This window comes from Tachyglossus aculeatus, chromosome 26, assembly GCF_015852505.1.
Source record: "Tachyglossus aculeatus isolate mTacAcu1 chromosome 26, mTacAcu1.pri, whole genome shotgun sequence".
NCBI lineage: Eukaryota > Metazoa > Chordata > Mammalia > Monotremata > Tachyglossidae > Tachyglossus > Tachyglossus aculeatus.
The window spans coordinates 3,504,859-3,524,664 of NC_052091.1; the positions used below are offsets into that span (position 1 = coordinate 3,504,859).

Below are 19,806 nucleotides of genomic sequence, written 5' to 3' on the forward strand. Positions count from 1 at the left end.
GAGACGGTCCATAGCCAACAGTGGGCTCACGGTTTAGAAGGGGGAGACAGAGAACAAAACATATTAACAAAATAAAATTGAATAGATATGCACAAGTAAAATAAATAAATAGAGTAATAAATACGTACAAACATATATACATATATACAGGTGCTGTGGGGAAACAATCTAGAAGGGGGAGACAGACAACAAAGCAAAACATGTAGACAGGTGTCAAAACCGTCAGAATAAATAGAATTACAATTATATGCATATCATTAACAAAATAATAGAGTAGTAAATATGTACAAGTAAAATAAATAGAATAATAAATCTGTATAAATCTATACAAGTGCTGTAGGGAGGCATTAAGCGCCTCATATGTTTGTACATATTTATTACTCTATTTTACTTGTACATATTTATTCTATTTTGTTAATATGTTTGGTTTTGTTGTCTGTCTCCCCCTTCTAGACTGCGAGCCTGCTGTTGGGTAGGGACCGTCTCTATATGTTGCCAGCTTGTACTTCCCAAGCGCTTAGTACAGTGCTCTGCACACAGTAAGCGCTCAATAAGTACGACTGACTGACTGAATGAATGAAAAGCACCACAACACAAACAGGGGCAGCTCTTTTGCATCGTCACACGAGTGCTCCTAGGTGAGCCTCAGCATTCACTGTTCACGCAACAGACGGCTAAATGTGCACGCAGTGCTTAGCACAGCACTGTGCCCGTCGCATTCATTCATTCATTCAATTGTATTTATTGAGCGCTTACTGTGTGCAGAGCACTGGACTAAGCGCTTGGGAAGTACATCTAGAGATGGTCCCTACCCAACAAGGGGCTCACAGTCTAGGAGGGGGAGACGGACAACAAAACAAAACATGTGGACAGGTGTCAAGTCGTCAGAATAAATAGAAATAAAGCTAGAGGGACATCATTAACAAAATAAATAGAATAGCAAATACGTACAAGTAAAATAGAGTAATAAGTCTGTACAAACATATATACAGGTGCTGTGGGGAGGGGAAGGAGGTTGGGCGGGGGGGATGGGGAGGAGGAGAGGAAAAAGAGGGCTCAGTCTGGGAAGGCCTCCTGGTGCAAGCGCTGAAGAAACTGTGTTTCCCCCATCCCTACAGTACTACTATTCGGTGCGGGTGTTCGCGGGGCAGGAGCCCAGCGCCGTCTGGGTGGGCTGGGTCACCCCCGATTACCACCAGCACGACCTGGCCTTCGAGCTGAGCAAGGTCCGGGCGGTCACCGTCACCATGGGAGACGAGCAGGGCAACGTGCACAACAGGTGGGAGCGGGATCTGGGCTGGGGGTGGTGCTGGCTGGGTGGGAGAAGATGGGCCGGAGATGCACCAGGGTCCCACGGCCCGGACGTCGGACCTCGGTATCGGGTCGGGGGGCAACGGGGAGACTCAGCCCCTCCTCGGCCCGCAGCCTGAAACGCAGTAACTGCTACATGGTGTGGGGAGGCGACTTCGTGAGCAGCGGTCAGCAGAGCCGGGTCAGCCACACGGACCTGGTAATCGGCTGCCTGGTGGACCTGGCCACCGGCCTCATGACCTTCACGGGCAACGGCAAAGAGAGCAACACTTTCTTCCAGGTCAGCTCCGTTCCTAGCTCCGCCATCCCGGTCCCTACTTAGAACAGTGCTTTGCACCTAGTAAGCGCTTAATAAATGCCATTATTATTATTATTATTACTGCAGCCCCTAAACCCTAATCAATCAGTCAATCTTATTTATTGAGCGCTTACTGTATGCAGAGCAGCACTGCACTAAGTGCTTGGGAGAGTACAACAGAGTTGGTAGACGATACGCTCCCTGCCCATGATGAGCTTACCGTCTAGAAATAATAATAATACTAATTGTGGCTTTTATTAAGCACTTACTATGTGCCAGGCATTGTAATAATAATAATGATGATGGTATTTATTAAGCACTTATCAATCAGTCAATCTTGTTTATTGAACACTTACTGTATGCAGAGCAGCACTGCACTAAGTGCTTGGGAGAGTACAACAAAGTTGGTAGATGATACGCTCCCTGCCCACGATGAGCTTACCGTCTAGAAATAATAATAATACTAATTGTGGTTTTTATTAAGCACTTACTATGTGCCAGGCATTGCAATAATAATAATAATGATGGTATTTATTAAGCACTTATCAATCAGTCAATCTTATTTATTGAGCACTTACTGTATGCAGAGCACTGCACTAAGTGCTTGGGAGAGTACAACAAAGTTGGTAGACGATACGCTCCCTGCCCACGATGAGCTCACCGTCTAGAAAGAATAATAATACTAATTGTGGTATTTATTAAGCACTTACTATGTGCCAGGCATTGTAATAATAATAATAACGATGGTATTTATTAAGCACTTATCAATCAGTCAATCTTGTTTATTGAACACTTACTGTATGCAGAGCAGCACTGCACTAAGTGCTTGGGAGAGTACAACAAAGTTGGTAGATGATACGCTCCCTGCCCACGATGAGCTTACCGTCTAGAAATAATAATAATACTAATTGTGGTTTTTATTAAGCACTTACTATGTGCCAGGCATTGCAATAATAATAATAATGCTGGTATTTATTAAGCACTTATCAATCAGTCAATCTTATTTATTGAGCGCTTACTGTATGCAGAGCACTGCACTAAGTGCTTGGGAGAGTACAACAGAGTTGGTAGACGATACGCTCCCTGCCCACGATGAGCTCACCGTCTAGAAAGAATAATAATACTAATTGTGGTTTTTATTAAGCACTTACTATGTGCCAGGCATTGCAATAATAATAATAATGCTGGTATTTATTAAGCACTTATCAATCAGTCAATCTTATTTATTGAGCGCTTACTGTATGCAGAGCACTGCACTAAGTGCTTGGGAGAGTACAACAGAGTTGGTAGACGATACGCTCCCTGCCCACGATGAGCTTACCGTCTAGAAATAATAATAATACTAATTATGGTATTTATTAAGCACTTACTATGTGCCAGGCATTGCAATAATAATAATAATGGTGGTATTTATTAAGCACTTATCAATCAGTCAATCTTGTTTATTGAGCACTTACTGTATGCAGAGCAGCACTGCACTAAGTGCTTGGGAGAGTACAACAGAGTTGGTAGACGATACGCTCCCTGCCCACGATGAGCTCACCGTCTAGAAATAATAATAATACTAATTGTGGTATTTATTAAGCACTTACTATGTGCCAGGCATTGTAATAATAATAATAATGATGGTATTTATTAAGCAGTTATCAATCAGTCAATCTTATTTATTGAGCACTTACTGTATGCAGAGCAGCACTGCACTAAGTGCTTGGGAGAGTACAAGAGAGTTGGTAGATGATACGCTCCCTGCCCACGATGAGCTTACCGTCTAGAAATAATAATAATACTAATTATGGTATTTATTAAGCACTTACTATGTGCCAGGCATTTCAATAATAATAATAATGGTGGTATTTATTAAGCACTTATCAATCAGTCAATCTTGTTTATTGAGCACTTACTGTATGCAGAGCAGCACTGCACTAAGTGCTTGGGAGAGTACAACAGAGTTGGTAGATGATACGCTCCCTGCCCACGATGAGCTTACCGTCTAGAAAGAATAATAATACTAATTGTGGTATTTATTAAGCACTTACTATGTGCCAGGCATTGCAATAATAATAATAATGGTGGTATTTATTAAGCACTTATCAATCAGTCAATCTTGTTTATTGAGCACTTACTGTATGCAGAGCAGCACTGCACTAAGTGCTTGGGAGAGTACAACAGAGTTGGTAGACGATACGCTCCCTGCCCACGATGAGCTTACCGTCTAGAAAGAATAATAATACTAATTGTGGTATTTATTAAGCACTTACTATGTGCCAGGCATTGTAATAATAATAATAATGATGGTATTTATTAAGCGCTTACTATGTGCAAAGCACTGTTCTAAGCGCTGGGGAGGACACACGGTAATCAGGTTGTCCCACAGGGGCTCACAGTCTTAATCCCCATTTTACAGATGAGGTAACCGAGGCTCAGAGAAGTGAAAGTCACACAGCTGACTAGTGGTGGAGGCAGGATTTGAACCCATGACCTCTGACTCCAAAGCCTGGGCTCTTTCCACTGAGCCATGCTGCTTCCCCTAAACTAAACACTGGGGTGGATATAAGCAAATTGGACTGGACACAGTTCCTGTTCCACGTGGGGCTCACAGTCTCGATAGAAAGGGAGACAAACATTAATAGAAACAGATAAATTACCGATATGGACATAAATTCAAATCCCAGCTCTACCACTCGTCAGCTGTGTGACTTTGGGCAAGTCACTTAACTTCTCCGTGCCTCAGTTACCTCATCTGTAAAATGGGGATGAAGATTGTGAGCCCCACATGGGACAACCTGATCACCTTGTATCCTCCCCAGTGCTTAGAACAGTGCTTTGCACATAGTAAGCACTTAACAAATACCAAAATTATTATGAAGTGCTGCGGGGTGATGCTCATTCAGATGTGAGGGTGATGTAGAAGGGAGTGGGAGAAGAGGAAAGGAGGGCTTAGTCGGGGAAGGCCTCTTGGAGGAGATGGGCCTTCAATAGGGTTTTGAAGGCGGGAGGGTGAGGGTCAGATGTGAGGAGGGAGGGCGTTCCAAGCCAGAGGAAGGACGTGGGTGAGGAGTCGGATCCTAACCCTGGACGTCTGGCCCCTTCATCTGTGCCCTCGCCCCTGCCCTGGGCTAAGGGCTACTCCCTTCCTCAGTCCTGGGGGCTCAGAAGACCTCCCCCTCCCTCCATCTCCCTTTCTCACACCTTCCCTTTCTTATTCCTTCTGTCCCTCTCTCCCTTCCTTGCTCCATCCTTGTCTCTCTCCTTCCCTCTCTCCCTTCCTCCATCCCCGTCTCCCTCCCTTCCTCCCTCTCCCCTCCTCCCCCATCCCTCTCCCTCTTCCTCCTTTTCTCTCCCTTCCTCCATCCCCGTCTCCCTCTCTCCCTTCCTCCCTCCTCTTTCCCCTCCTCTCTCCCTCCTCCCCTCCCTTCCTCCCTTTCTCCTTCCTCCCCTCCCTCCCGCTGGGCCTCTCCCTGCAGGTGGAGCCCAACACCAAGCTGTTTCCCGCCGTCTTCGTGCTGCCAACCAACCAGAATATGGTCCAGTTCGAGCTGGGGAAACTGAAGGTGGGCGGGGGTCTGGGGTTTGGGGTCTGGGGTCTGGGGTGTGGGGTCTGGGCCGACCCTCACGCTGTCCGCCGCCCGGCCCCCAGAACATCATGCCGCTGTCGGCCGCTATGTTCCTGAGTGAGCGGAAGAACCCGGTGCCCCAGTGCCCGCCGCGCTTGGTGGTACAGATGCTGCGGCCGGTGACTTGGAGCCGCATGCCCAACCAGTTCCTGAGCGTCAACACGCAGCGCCAGAGCGAGCGGCTCGGCTGGGCCGTCGAGTGCACGGAACCGCTCACCATGATGGCTCTGCACATCCCCGAGGAGAACCGGTCCGTCCCAACCCTGACCCCTGACCCCTGACCCCTGACCCCACTCCATCCCAAACGCACAGCGCTCTGTCAGGACTCCCCCCCACACCTCAGCTCTCTTCTTGACCTCCTGACCCCTTGGGGTCCTGTCCTCTTTCATTCATTCATTCATTCATTCATGGGTTCAAATCCCGGCTCCGCCAATTGTCAGCTGTGTGACTTTGGGCAGGTCAATTCACTTCTCTGGGCCTCAGTTACCTCATCTGTAAAAATGGGGATTAAGACTGTGAGCCCCTGTGGGATAACCCGATCACCTTCTAACCTCCCCAGTGCTTAGACCGGTGCTTCGCACATAGTAAGTGCTTATTAAATGCCATTATTATTATTATTATTAATAATGATAATAATTCAGTCGTATTTATTGAGCATGCAGAGCACTGGACGATGCACTTGGGAGAGTGCAATATAACAATAAGCAGACACCTTTTCCACCCACGATCACTCTGGCGACCTCCCCATTGACACCCCAGAATCTCTCTACTAATCCCCCCACTCCCGGGGTCCCTACATTCCGTCCCAAACGTCCCCCAGCCCATCTCTGTCTCTAGTTCTGTGTCCACCTCTGCTATGTCTCCGAGCCTCTTTGTCACTGACTGCCCGCGTCTGTCTCTCCTTGGGCTGCTGTGTCTTTCAAAACCTGTTTCTGCCTCTCTTTTATTCTGTCTCTGTCTCCCTGCCTGTTCCATCTCTGCCTCCCCTGTATTCTATCTCTACCTCTAGTTCCCTACCTCTTCCATCTCTGCCTCCCTTTCATTCTGTCTGTCTCTGTCTCCCTGCCTCTTCCGTCTCTGCCTCCGTTTCTTTCTGTCTCTACCACCCAGCCTCTTCCATTTCTGCCTCCCTTTCAAGATGTCTCAGTCTCCGTATCTACCCCCTTTTCATTCTCTCTCTGCCAGCCTCTTCCTCTCTGCCTCCCTTTCATTCTACCATCATCTCCCTGCCTTTCACGCTGTCTCGGCCTCCCTATCATTCTGTGTCCATCTGCCTCTTTTGTCTCTGCCTCTCTCTCATTCTACCTCTGTCTGCCTCTTTCGTCTTTGCCTCCCTTTCATTCTATCTCTGTCTCTCTCTCTCCCTGCCTCTCATGCTGTCTCTGCCTCCCTTTCATTCTATCTCTGTCTCTCTCTGTCTCCCTGCCTTTCATGCTGTCTCTGCCTCTCTTTAATTCTGTCTCTGTATGCCTGCCTCTGCCATCTCTGCCTCCCTTTCATTCTATCTCTGTCTCCCTCTGTCTCCCTACCTTTCATGCTGTCTCTGCTTCCCTTTAATTCTGTCTCGTAAGCCTGCCTCTTCCATCTCTGCCTCCCTTTCATCGTGTCTGTCTCTGTCTCTTTCTCCCTGACTCTTCTGTCTCTGCCTCCGTTCCTTTCTATCTCTACTGTCCTGCCTCTCCCATTTCTGCCTCCCTTTCAAGACATCTCAGTCTGTCTCCACCCCTTTTTCATTCTATCTCTGCCAGCCCCTTCCGTCTCTGCCTCCCTTTCATTCTGTCTCTCTGTCTCCCTGCCTTTCATTCTGTCTCTGCCTTCCTCTTTAGTCTCTGCCTCCCTTTCATTCCCCCAATGTCTCTCTCTGTCTCCCTGCCTCTTCCGTCTCTGTCTCCCTTTCATTCCACCAGTCTGCCTGCCTCTTCCATCTCTGCCTCTGCACACAGTAAGCGCTCAATAAATACGATTGAATGAATGAATGAATGCCTCCCTTTCACTCTATCTCTGTCTCTCTCTGTCTCCCTGCCTTTCACGCTGTCTCGGCCTCCCTTTCATTCCGTCTCTGTCCACCTGCCTCTCCCGTCTCTGCCTCCCTTCCATCCATTCATTCATTCATTCAATCATATCTGTTGAGCGCTTACTGTGTGCAGAGCACTGTACTAAGCGCCTGGGATGTACAAGTTGGCAACATCTAGGGACGGTCCCTACCCAACAGCGGGCTCACAGTCTAGAAGGGGGAGACAGACAACAAAACAAAACATATTAACAAAAGATAAATAGAATAAATATGTACAAGTAAAATATGTATATATGTACATATATTCATATATATGTACAGGTGATATATACATATATCCATGCCCGGGTGGTCTGGGCCCCCCGCCCTCACTGCTGCCCTCCCACCCAGGTGCATCGACATCCTGGAGCTGGCCGAGCGCCTGGACCTGCAGCGCTTCCACTCGCACTCTCTGCGTCTGTACTGCGCCGTGTGCGCGCTGGGCAACAACCGGGTGGCACACGCGCTGTGCAGCCACGTGGACCAGGCGCAGCTACTGCACACCATCGAAGACCACCACCTGCCCGGCTCGCTGCGCGCCGGCTACTACGACCTGCTCATCTCCATCCACCTGGAGAGCGCCCGCCGCGCCCGCCGCTCCATGCAGGGCGAGTTCATCGTGCCCATGACGGACGCCACCAAGAGCATCACCCTGTATCCGCCAACCGGGCGCGGGCGACACGGGCTGCCCGGCGTGGGAGTGTCCACCTCCCTGCGCCCACCCCTGCACTTTGCGCCGCCCTGCTTCGTGGCGGCCCCGGGGGGCGAGACCCCGGCCCGGCTGAGCCCCGCCGTGCCCCTCGACGTACTCAAGGCCAAGGCCCTGCACATGCTGACCGAGGCCGTGCGGGAGGGCGGGCAGCACGCCCGGGACCCCGTGGGCGGGTCCGTCGAGTTCCAGTTCGTGCCGGTGCTCAAGTTGGTTTCGGCCTTGTTGGTCATGGGCGTGTTCGACGACGACGACGTCAAGCACATCTTGAGGATGATCGAGCCCGATGTCTTCGCCGAGCCCCGGGAGGAAGAGGAGGAGAAGGAGGAGGAGGAAGAAGAAGAAGAAGAGGAGGAGGTGGAGGAGGAAGAGGAGGACGAGGAGAAGGAAGAGGAAGAGGAGAAAGAGGACGCCGAGAAGGAGGAGGAGGAGGAAGGAGGGGAAGGGAAGGAGGAGGACCTGGAGGAGGGCCTGCTGCAGATGAAACTGCCCGAATCCGTCAAGCTGCAGGTCAGAGGGGTCAAAGGTCATTTGGGTACCCCTATCCCCCACCTCCAGCCATTCATTCATTCACTCATTCACTCAACCGATTGTATTTATTGAGCACTTACCGTGTGCAGAGCACTGGACTAAGCGCTTGGGAAGTACAAATTGGCAACATAGAGAGACGGTCCCTACCCAACAGCGGGCTCACAGTTTAGAAGGGGGGGAGATGGGCATCAGAACAAGTAAACAGACATCAATAACATCGATATAAATGTATAGAATTGTAGATATAATAATAATAATAATAATGGCATTTATTAAGTGCTTACTATGTGCAAAGCACTGTTCATTCATTCAGTTCAATCGCATTTATTGAGCGCTTACTGTGTGCAGAGCACTGTACTAAGCGCTTGGGAACTACAAGTTGTTCTAAGCGCGGGGGAGGTTATAAGGTGATCAGGTTGTCCCACGGGGGGCTCACAGTCTTAATCCCCATTTTCCAGATGAGGGAACTGAGGCCCAGAGAAGTGAAGGGACTTGCCCAAAGTCACACAGCTGACAACTGGCGGAGCCGGGATTTGAACCCCTGACCTCTGACTCCAAAGCCCGGGCTCTTCATGGATATAAATAGAGTTATAAATATGTACATATATGTATACAAGTGCTGTGGGAGCGGGAAGAGGAAAGGGAGTGAGTCGGGGCGATGGGGAGGGGCAGCAGTGGAAAAGAGGGGCTTAGTCTGGGAAGGACTCCTGGAGGAGGTGAGCCTTCATTCATTCAATCATTCATTCAATCGTATTTATTGAGGGCTTACTATGTGCAGAGCACTGGACTAAGCGCTTGAGAAGTACAAGTTGGCAACCCATAGAGACGGGCCCTACCCAACAACGGGCTGGAGGCTAGACAGGAAGATGAGAAACAGTCTGACCTAATGGATCCAACGTGGCCCTGGGAGTTAGAGGATCTGGGTTCTAATCACAGCTCCACCCTTTGTCTGCCGTGTGACCATGGGCAAGTCACTTCACTTCTCCGCGCCTCCGTTACCTCATCATCATCATCAATCGCATTTATTGAGCGCTTACTGTGTGCAGACCACTGTACTAAGCGCTTGGGAAGTACAAGTTGGCAACATATAGAGACGGTCCCTACCCAACAGTGGGCTCACAGTCTAAAAGGGGGAGACAGAGAACAAAACCAAACATACTAACAAAATAAAATAAATAGAACAGATATGTACAAGTAAAATAAATAAATAAATATCTGGAAAAGGGGGATCGAGACCGTGAGCCCCACGTGGGACATGGACTGCGTCCAACCTGTTCATCTTGCAATCTACCCCGACGCTTAGTACAGTGCCAGATGATGATGATGTTGGTATTGTTAAGCGCTTACTATGTGCCAAGCACTGTTCTGGGCGCCATGGGAGATACAAGGTAGTACAGTTCCAGACTCATAGTGAGCAGTTACCAAGTATCATTCAAAAGAGAGAGATTTCCAAAGGCTGGGGATGCCCCCGGCCCACGGGGCAGTCCTTCCCCTAGTCTGATCCGGATCCCTAAGTGTTCTAAGTTCAGCGCTTAGAACAGCGCTTGGCACATAGGAAGCGCTTAACAAATACCAAAATTGTTATTATTATTATTATTAATATAGAGAAGCAGCATGGCTCAGTGGAAAGAGCATGGGCTTTGGAGTCATGGGTTCGAATCCCTGCTCCACCAGTTGTCAGCTGTGTGACTTTGGGCAAGTCACTTAACTTCTCTGAGCCTCAATTCCTTCATCTGTAAAATGGGGATGAAGACTGTGAGCCCCCCCGTGGGACAACCTGATCTCCTTGTAACCTCCTCAGCGCTTAGAATAGTGTTTTGCACAGAGTAAGCACTTAACAAATACTAAAATCATTATTATTATTGTTATTATTATCCCTGTCTCTATGTTTTGTTTTGTTGTCTGTCTCCCCCTTCTAGACTGTGAGCCTGTTGTTGGGTAGGGACCGTCTCTCTCTGTTGCGGGCTTGGACTTCCCAAGTGCTTAGTCCAGTGCTCTGCACACAGTCAGCGCTCCATGACTACGACTGAATGAATGAATCCTTCTTCATTCATTCACTCAATCGTATTTATTGAGCACTTACTGTGTGCAGAGCACTGGACTAAGCGCTTGGGAAGTACAAGTTGGCAACACATATTGCTTTGGTCTGAGCGGCCGGGGGCGGGCATTCATTCATTCATTCATTCAATCGTATTTATTGAGCACCTACTGTGTGCAGAGCACTGTACTAAGTGCTTGGGAAGTACAAGTTGGCAACATATAGAGACGGTCCCTACCCAACAGTGGGCTCACAGTCTAGAAGGGGGAGACAGAGAACAAAACCAAACATATTAACAAAATAAAATAAATAGAATAAATATTCATTCATTCATTCAATCGTATTTATTGAGCGCTTACTGTGTGCAGAGCACTGGACTAAGCGCTTGGGAAGTCCAAGTTGGCAACATAGAGAGACAGTCCCTACCCGACAGCGGGCTTACAGTCTAGAAGGGGGAGACAGACAACAAAACAAAACATATTAACAAAATAAAATAAATAGAATAAATATTCATTCATTCATCCAACCGTATTTAGTCATTCATTCAATTGTATTTATTGAGCGCTTATTGTGTGCAGAGCACTGGACTAAGCGCTTGGGAAGTCCAAGTTGGCAACATATCATCATCATCATCATCAATCGTATTTATTGAGCGCTTACTGTGTGCAGAGCACTGTACTAAGCGCTTGGGAAGTACAAGTTGGTAACATATAGAGACAGTCCCTACCCAACAGTGGGCTCACAGTCTAAAAGACATATAAAAAATGTATAAAAGACATATAAAAAACATACAGAGATAGCAGGCTCACAGTCTATTAGGGGGAGACAGACAACAAAACAAAACATATTAACAAAATAAAATAAATAGAATAAATATTCATTCATTCATTCAATTGTATTCATTCATTCATTCAATCATATTTATTGAGGGCTTACTGTGTGCAGAGCCCTGGACTAAGCGCTTGGGAAGTCCAAGTTGGCAACATAGAGAGCCGGTCCCTACCCGACAGTGGACTCACAGTCTAGAAGGGGGAGACAGACAACAAAACAAAACATAATAACAAAATAAAATAAATAGAATAAATATTCATTCATTCATTCAATTGTATTCATTCATTCATTTATTCAATTGTATTTATTTAGCGCTTACTGTGTGCAGAGCCCTGGACTAAGCGCTTGGGAAGTCCAAGTTGGAAACATATAGAGGCAGCAGGCTCACAGTCTAGAAGGGGGAGACAGACAACAAAACAAAACATATTAACAAAATAAAATAAATAGAATAAATATCCATTCATTCATTCAATTGTATTCATTCATTCATTCAATCAATCGTATTTATTGAGCGCTTACTGTGTGCAGAGCCCTGGACTAAGCACTTGGGAAGTCCAAGTTGGCAACATAGAGAGCTGGTCCCTACCCGACAGCGGGCTCACAGTCTAGAAGGGGGAGACAGACAACGAAACAAAACGTATTAACCAAATAAAATACATAGAATAAACATGTACCAATAAAATAAACAGAGTAATAAATCTGTACAAACATATAGACATATATACAGGTGGTGTGGGGAGGGGAAGGAGGTAAGGCGGGGGGGATGGGGGGGAGAGGAAGGAGGGGGCTCAGTGTGGGAAGGCCTCCTGGTGGAGGTGAGCGCTCAGTAGGGCTTTGAAGGGAGGAAGAGAGTGAGGTGCCCGCGGCCTTGCTTGCTTCTTTTAGACTGTGAGCCCACTGTTGGGTAGGGACTGTCTCTATGTGTTGCCAATTTGTACTTCCCAAGCGCTTAGTACAGTGCTCTGCACATAGTAAGCGCTCAATAAATACGATTGATTGATTGATTGCTGGCCTGGTGACCTCCCGTGCCCCGTCCCGCAGATGTGCCACCTTCTGGAGTATTTCTGCGACCAGGAGCTGCAGCATCGCGTGGAGGCCCTGATCGCCTTCTCGGAGCGCTACGTGGAGCGGCTGCAGGCCAACCAGCGCGACCGCTACGGCCAGCTCATGAAGGCCTTCACCATGTCGGCCGCCGAGACGGCCCGCCGCACCCGCGAATTCCGCTCGCCGCCCCAGGAGCAGGTGGAGGCGGCTCCGGCGGGTGGGCCGGAGGCTCCGGCCGGGGCCCTGACCTCTCATTCGCTCGTTCAATCGTATTTACTGAGCGCTTACTGTGTGCAGAGCACTGGACGAAGCGCTTGGGAAGTCCAAGTTGGCAACGTAGAGGGACGGTCCCTACCCAACGGTGGGCTCACGGTCTAGAAGGGGGAGACAGCGTGGCTCAGGGGAAAGAGCGCGGCCTTGGCAGGCAGAGGTCATGGGTTCGTATCCCACCTCCCCCACATGTCTGCTGTGTGACCTTGGGCAAGTCACTTCACTTCCCTGTGCCTCAGTTCCCTCATCTGTAAAATGGGGATTAAGACTGTGAGCCCCACACGGGACAACCTCATCTCCTTGTGTTCCCCCCAGCGCTTAGAACAGTGCTTTGCACATAGTAAGCGCTTAACAAATACCAACATTATTATTATTATTAACAAAACATATTAACATAATAGACAAATAAAATAAATTTATTTATTTAATGATTGATTATCGCCCCCTCCCCTCAGATCAACATGCTGCTGCACTTCAAGGGGGGAGTGGACGAGGAGGACTGTCCGCTGCCCGACCACCTGCGCCAGGACATGCTGCAGTTTCACGATGATCTCATAACACACTGCGGTGAGCCTTGGGCCCACCCCCTGACAGCCCATCCGCCCCAGGCCCCCCTCATAATAATTCATTCAATCGTATTTATTGAGCGCTTACTGTGTGCAAAGCACTGTACTAAGCGCTTGCGAAGTACAAGTTGGCAACATATAGAGACGGTCCCTACCCAACAGTGGGCTCACAGTTTAGAAGATAATAATAAATAATAATAACGGCAGTTATTAAGCGCTTACTATGTGCAAAGCACTGGGGAAGCACTGGGAAGCAGTGTGGCTCAGTGAAAAGAGCCCGGGCTTTGGAGTTGGAGGGCATGGGTTCGAATCCCGGCTCCGCCACATGTCTTCAGCGCTTAGAATAGTGCTTTGCACATAGTAAGCACTTAATAAATGCTATTATTATTATTATGTCTGCTGTGTGACCTTGGGCAAGTCACTTAACTTCTCTGAGCCTCAGTTACCGCATCTGCAAAAAGGGGATTAAGACTGTGAGCCCCATGTGGGACAATTTGATCACCTTGTACCCCCCCAGCGCTTAGAACAGCGCTCTGCACATTTTAAGAGCTTAACAAATGCCATCATTATTATTATTATGACAAGGTAATCCGGTTGTCCCACGGGGGGCTCACAGTCTTCACCCCCATTTTACAGATGAGGTCACAGAGGCCCAGAGAAGTTAAGAGAAGCAGCGTGGCTCAGTGGAAAGAGCCCGGGCTTTGGAGTCAGAGTTCATCGGTTCAAATCCCGGCTCTACCACTTATAAGCTGTGTGACTTTGGGCAAGTCACTTAACTTCTCTGGGCCTCAGTTACTTCATCTGTAAAATGGGGATGAAGACTGTGAGCCCACCGTGGGACAACCTGATCACCTTGTTAACCTTCCCAGCGCTTAGAACAGTGCTTTGCACATAGTAAGCGCTTAATAAATGCTATCACTATTATTATTATTAAGTGACTTGCCCAAAGTCACACGGCTGACAATTGGTGGAGCCGGGATTTGAACCCACGACCCCTGACTCCAAAGCCCGGACTCTTTCCACTGAGCCACGCTGCTTCTCTGACAGCCCCTGACAGCCCATCCGCCCCAGGGCCCATCTCCTGACAGCCCAACCTCCCCAGCGTGGCTCAATGGAAAGAGCCCGGGCTTGGGAGTCAGAGGTCATGGGTTCAAATCCCGGCTTCACCAATTGTCAGCTATGTGATCTTGGGCAAGTCTGTGCCTCAGTCCCCTCATCTGTATAATGGGGATGAAGACTGTGAGCCCCACGTGGGACAACCTGATCACCTTGGATCCTCCCCAGCGCTTAGTACAGTGCTTTCCACATAGTAAGCGCTTAACTATGCCATCATCATCATCATCATCATCATCATCATCATCATCATCATCACCCCCTGACAGCCCATTCGCCCCAGACCCCTCCCCAAGCTCTACCCCCTCCCATCTGGGCCGGGTCTCATCCCCTTCTGCCGCCCGACCCTGCGACCCCACCACCTGTCCCGCCCGCCTCAGTCCCTGCCCCCTTCGCAGCACTGCCTGGTGGACAGAGCTCAGGCCTGAGAGTCAGAAGGTCATGGGTTCTAATCCTCCACCACCTGCTTGCTGTGTGACCATGGGCAAGTCACGTCACTTTCTTGAGCCTCACTTATCTAATCCGTAAAATGAGGATTCAGACTGTGAGCCCCAGGTGTCCAACCTGATAGAGAAGCAGCGTGGCTCAGTGGAAAGAGCATGGGCTTTGGAGTTAGAGGTCATGGGTTCAAATCCCGGCTCCGCCAACTGTCAGCTGTGTGACTTTGAGCAACTCACTTCATTCATTCATTCATTCAATCGCATTTATGGAACGTTTACTGTGTGCAGAGCACTGTACTAAGCACTTGGGAAGTACAAGTTGGCAACATCTAGAGACGGTCCCTATCCAACAGTGGGCTCACAGTCTAGAAGGGGGAGTTCATTCAGTCGTATTTATTGAGCATTTACTGTGTGCAGAACACTGTACTAAGCGCTTGGGAAGTACAAGTTGGCAACGTCTAGACACAGTCCCTATCCAACAGTGGGCTCACAGTCTAGAACGGGGAGACAGAGAACAAAACAAAACATATTAACAAAATAAAATAAGTAGAATAAATATGTACAAGTATGGGGATTAAGACTGTGAGCCCCCTGTGGGACAACCTTGTCACCTTGTAACCTCCCCAGTGCTTAGAACAGTGCTTTGCACATGGTAAGCGCTTAATAAATGCTATCATCATCATCATCATCATTTGCTTGTATCCACCCCAGCGCTTAGAAAGTAAGCTATCTATTCTATTTATTTTACTTTGTTAGTATGTTTAGTTTTGTTCTATGTCTCCCCCTTCTAGACTGTGAGCCCACTTTTGGGGAGGGTCTGTCTTTATATGTTGCCAGCTTGTACTTCCCAAGCACTTAGTACAGTGTTCTGCACACAGTAAGCGCTCAATAAATATGATTGATTGATTGATTGATTTAACAAATACCACAGTTATTATTATTATTCTGCCCCCTGTCTCCAGTCCCCTCCCCCATCTCCATTCATTCATCCATTCAATCGTATTTATTGAGCGCTTACTGTGTGCAGAGCACTGCACTAAGCGCTTGGGAAGTACAAGTCAGTAACATACAGAGATGGTCCCTACCCAACAACGGGCTTACGGTCTAGAAGGAGGAGACAAGGCCTCATCCCGTCTCCCAGCCCTCTTCCCGGCCCTTGACGCTCTGCTCCTGCTTCTTCCATCCCCGTCCCCTTCCTCTCGGTGCCTTGGCTCCGGATCTCAGGTGTGCCGCTGCAGGGGGAGGAGGAGGAGCAGGAGGAGGAGAGCACCCTGGGCGGTCGGCTGCTCAGCCTCCTGGAGAAGGTGAAACTGGTGAAGAAGAAGGAACCGGAGCAAGGAGAGGAGCCGGCCCAGGAGGAAGCCAAGCCTGGTGAGCGGGGCGGGTGGACAGGGAAAGGTGATGGTGAAGCGGACCCCCAAGGACAACAACAATAATAATAATAATAATGATGGCATTTATTAAGCACTTACTATGTGCAAAGCACTGTTCTAAGCGCAGGGGAGGTTACAAACTGCTTCCCTGCTCGTTCAAGCTCTCATCCTATCCCGTCTGGACTACTGTATCAGCCCTCTCTCTGATCTCTCATCCTCATGTCTCTCCCCACTTCAATCCATACTTCATGCTGCTGCCTGGATTGTCTTTGTCCAGAAACGCCCTGGGCATGTTACTCCCCTCCTCAAAAATCTTCAGTGTCTCCCAATCAATCTGCGCATCAGGCAGAAACTCCTCACCCTGGGCTTCAAGGCTGTCCATCCCCTGGCCCCCTCCTCCCTCACCTCCCTTCTGTCCTTCTCCAGCCCACCCCGCACTCTCCGCTCCTCCGCCGCTAATCTCCTCACCGGGCCTCGTTCTCGCCTGTCCCGCCATCGACCCCCGGCCCACGTCATCCCCCGGGCCTGGAATGCCCTCCCTCTGCCCATCCACCAAGCCAGCTCTCTTCCTCCCTTCAAGGCCCTACTGAGAGCTCACCTCCTCCAGGAGGCCTTCCCAGACTGAGCCCCCTCCTTCCTCCCCCCCTCCTCCCGCTCCATTCTCCCTGCCTTACCTCCTTCCCTTCCCCACAGCACTTGTATATATCTATATATGTTTGTACATATTTATTACTCTATTTATTTTACTTGTACGTATTTATTCTACTTATTTTATTTTGTTAATATGTTTTTTTCTCTGTGTCCCCCTTCTAGACTGTGAGCCCGCTGTTGGGTAGGGACCGTCTCTCTATGTTGCCAACTTGGACTTCCCAAGCGCTTAGTCCAGTGCTCTGCACACAGTAAGCGCTCAATAAATACGATTGAATGAAGGAATGAACAGATTTATTACTCTACTCGTACATATTTATTCTATTTATTTTATTTGGTTTATATGTTTTGTTTTGTTGTCTGTCTCCCCCTTCTAGACTGTGAGCCCGCTGTTGGGTAGGGACCGTCTCCCTATGTTGCCAACTTGGACTTCCCAAGCGGTTAGTCCAGTGCTCTGCACACAGTAAGCGCTCAATAAATACGATTGAATGAAGGAATGAACAGATTTATTACCCTACTCGTACATATTTATTCTATTTATTTTATTTGGTTTATATGTTTTGTTTTGTTGTCTGTCTCCCCCTTCTAGACTGTGAGCCCACTGTTGGGTAGGGACCGTCTCCCTGTGTTGCCAACTTGGACTTCCCAAGTGGTTAGTCCAGTGCTCTGCACACAGTAAGCGCTCGACAAATACGATCGAATGAATGAACCGGGCCGGTCCCCGGGCTGTGTCGTCCCCGCTCCCCCGGCACCCCGATACTGACGGCGCTGTCCCGTGTCTGGTCCCCAGCCTCCCTGCAGGAGCTGATTTCGCACACCATGGTGCTGTGGGCTCAGGAGGCCTTCATCCAGAACCCGGAGCTGGTGCGGGCCATGTTCAGCCTCCTGCATCGCCAGTACGATGGCGTCGGGGAGGTGCTGCGCGCCCTTCCCCGGGCCTATACCATCTCCGCCAGCTCTGTGGGTGACACCATGAGCCTCCTGGAGAGCCTGGGCCAGATCCGCTCCCTGCTCATCGTGCAGATGGGACCCCAGGAGGAGAACCTCATGATCCAGAGCATCGGGTACGCAGCCGCCCCGGCCCTCAACCAGGGAGCTCTGGGTCTTGGGGGGAAGAGGGAGGTCTCGACCGCTCGACCGCCGCCTCCCACAGATGCGGGTGCGCTGTTTCTGACACCCCACGCTCTTCCTCTTCATACCCTGACTCCTGGTTGCTAGGTCTCCCGTCCTTGACTTCTGGTTCCTCGACCACTGGTTCCTCCTTCCCCCTGCCTTACCTCCTTCCCTTCCCCACAGCACCTGTATATAATAATAATGATTTTGGTATTTGTTAAGCGCTTACTATGTGCAAAGCACTGTTCTAAGCGCTGGGGAGGATACAAGGTGATCAGGTTGTCCCATGTGGGGCTCACAATCTATCCCCATTTTACAGATGAGGTAACTGAGGCCCAGAGAAGTTAAATGACTTGCCCGAAGTCACACAGCTGACAAGTGGCAGAGCTAGGATTTGAACCCATGACCTCTGACTCCAAAGTCCGTGCTCCTTCCACCGAGCCACGCTGTCTCTGTCCCACAAGGGGTGCACACGCTTACCATTCAGCCAGTAGTATTTATTGAACGTTTACTTTGTGTGGAGTGCCTTGATGAGTGCTTGGGAAAGCGCAATAGAGTTAACAGACACAATCCTGGCCCTCAAGGAGCCTACCACCTAGCAGGGGAGAGCCGGGCACTAAAATAGGTTTATAGAGAAGGGAAGGAACTGAGGATAAAGATTTGGACATGAGTGATGTGGGGAGAAGGGATGAGGTAAGTACCTAAATGCTGAGCCGGATATGGTCTCAAGCGCCCGGGTGATGTAGTTAGAGAAGAAATAGAATGGGGAGGGGGTTGGCGACAAAGGACAAAAGGAAAGGACGAACAAAAATAGACGGACGCACTGTGGCCTAGTGAAAGACTTACTCATACCTACCCTAGCACTTAGAACAGAGCCTGATACAGAGTAAGTCTAAGCACCAATATATAAATATTGATCCGGGTTCTAAGCCCCACTCCACCACTTGTCTGCCGTGTGAGACACTGGGCAAGTCACTTCACTTCTCTGGACCTCAGTTACCTCACCTGTAAAATGGGGATTGAGACTGGGAGCCCTGTGTGGGACAGGGACTGTGGCCCTGTGGCTCACCGTGGTACGCGGTGAGCGCTTAACAACAACACAATTACTACGCATTTCTGTATATATGGTGTATTTAAATATAAAAATATGAAAGACAAGGGTGACAATAAATACGGCTCCAACCGACAAAAGTCTCAGCTGGGGCTTCAGCAGCGATCTTCTCAAGTTGAGAGGGTGTCCTACAGCTGCTGACCTCTGACCCCTGACATCTCCCCCTTCCTTTCCTCCCTCCCCCTCAGGAACATCATGAACAACAAAGTGTTCTACCAACACCCCAACTTGATGCGGGCCCTGGGCATGCACGAGACTGTCATGGAGGTCATGGTCAACGTCCTCAGCGGTGGAGAGTCCAAGGTGGGTCCGGCCGGGCTAGGGCGGGGCGTCCCAGGGAGCAGCCTCTCGCTGCCACGGACAGGAGGAATGCACTGTCGTTCATTCGATCCATTTATTGAGTGCTTACCGTGTGCGGGCCATCGGACTAAGCGCTTGGGAGAGTACGACAATAAACAGATGCATTCCCTGCTCACGACGAGCTTCCAGTCTGGGGTCGGGAGATGGACATTCATCGAAATAAATCCCTCACCCCTCTCCACCCCAGGAGATCCGCTCCCCCAAGATGGTAACCAGCTGCTGCCGTTTCCTCTGCTACTTCTGCCGTATCAGCCGCCAGAATCAGCGCTCCATGTTTGACCACCTCAGCTACCTGCTGGAGAACAGCAGCATCGGCTTGGGTCAGCTCCGGCCCGGTCCCCCCACGGAACCCCCGGCCCCGTAGCTCCCAGCCCCCCAGCCCC

General features: G+C 49.5%; 1 protein-coding gene across 2 annotated transcripts in view; it reads left to right on the forward strand.

The window, feature by feature from the left end:
- The window catches only part of RYR1 (ryanodine receptor 1), a 107,612-nt gene that overhangs the window by 36,465 nt on the left and 51,341 nt on the right, over positions 1-19,806 (forward strand). For both annotated transcript variants that reach the window (XM_038767613.1, XM_038767614.1), the window contains exons 30-40: positions 1,119-1,279; positions 1,426-1,591; positions 5,074-5,160; positions 5,247-5,473; positions 7,628-8,495; positions 12,427-12,627; positions 13,155-13,266; positions 16,043-16,189; positions 17,630-17,903; positions 19,252-19,366; positions 19,611-19,743. In XM_038767613.1, coding sequence (XP_038623541.1) covers positions 1,119-1,279; positions 1,426-1,591; positions 5,074-5,160; positions 5,247-5,473; positions 7,628-8,495; positions 12,427-12,627; positions 13,155-13,266; positions 16,043-16,189; positions 17,630-17,903; positions 19,252-19,366; positions 19,611-19,743 — 2,491 coding nt within the window. The remainder of the gene's footprint in view (positions 1-1,118; positions 1,280-1,425; positions 1,592-5,073; positions 5,161-5,246; positions 5,474-7,627; positions 8,496-12,426; positions 12,628-13,154; positions 13,267-16,042; positions 16,190-17,629; positions 17,904-19,251; positions 19,367-19,610; positions 19,744-19,806) is intronic.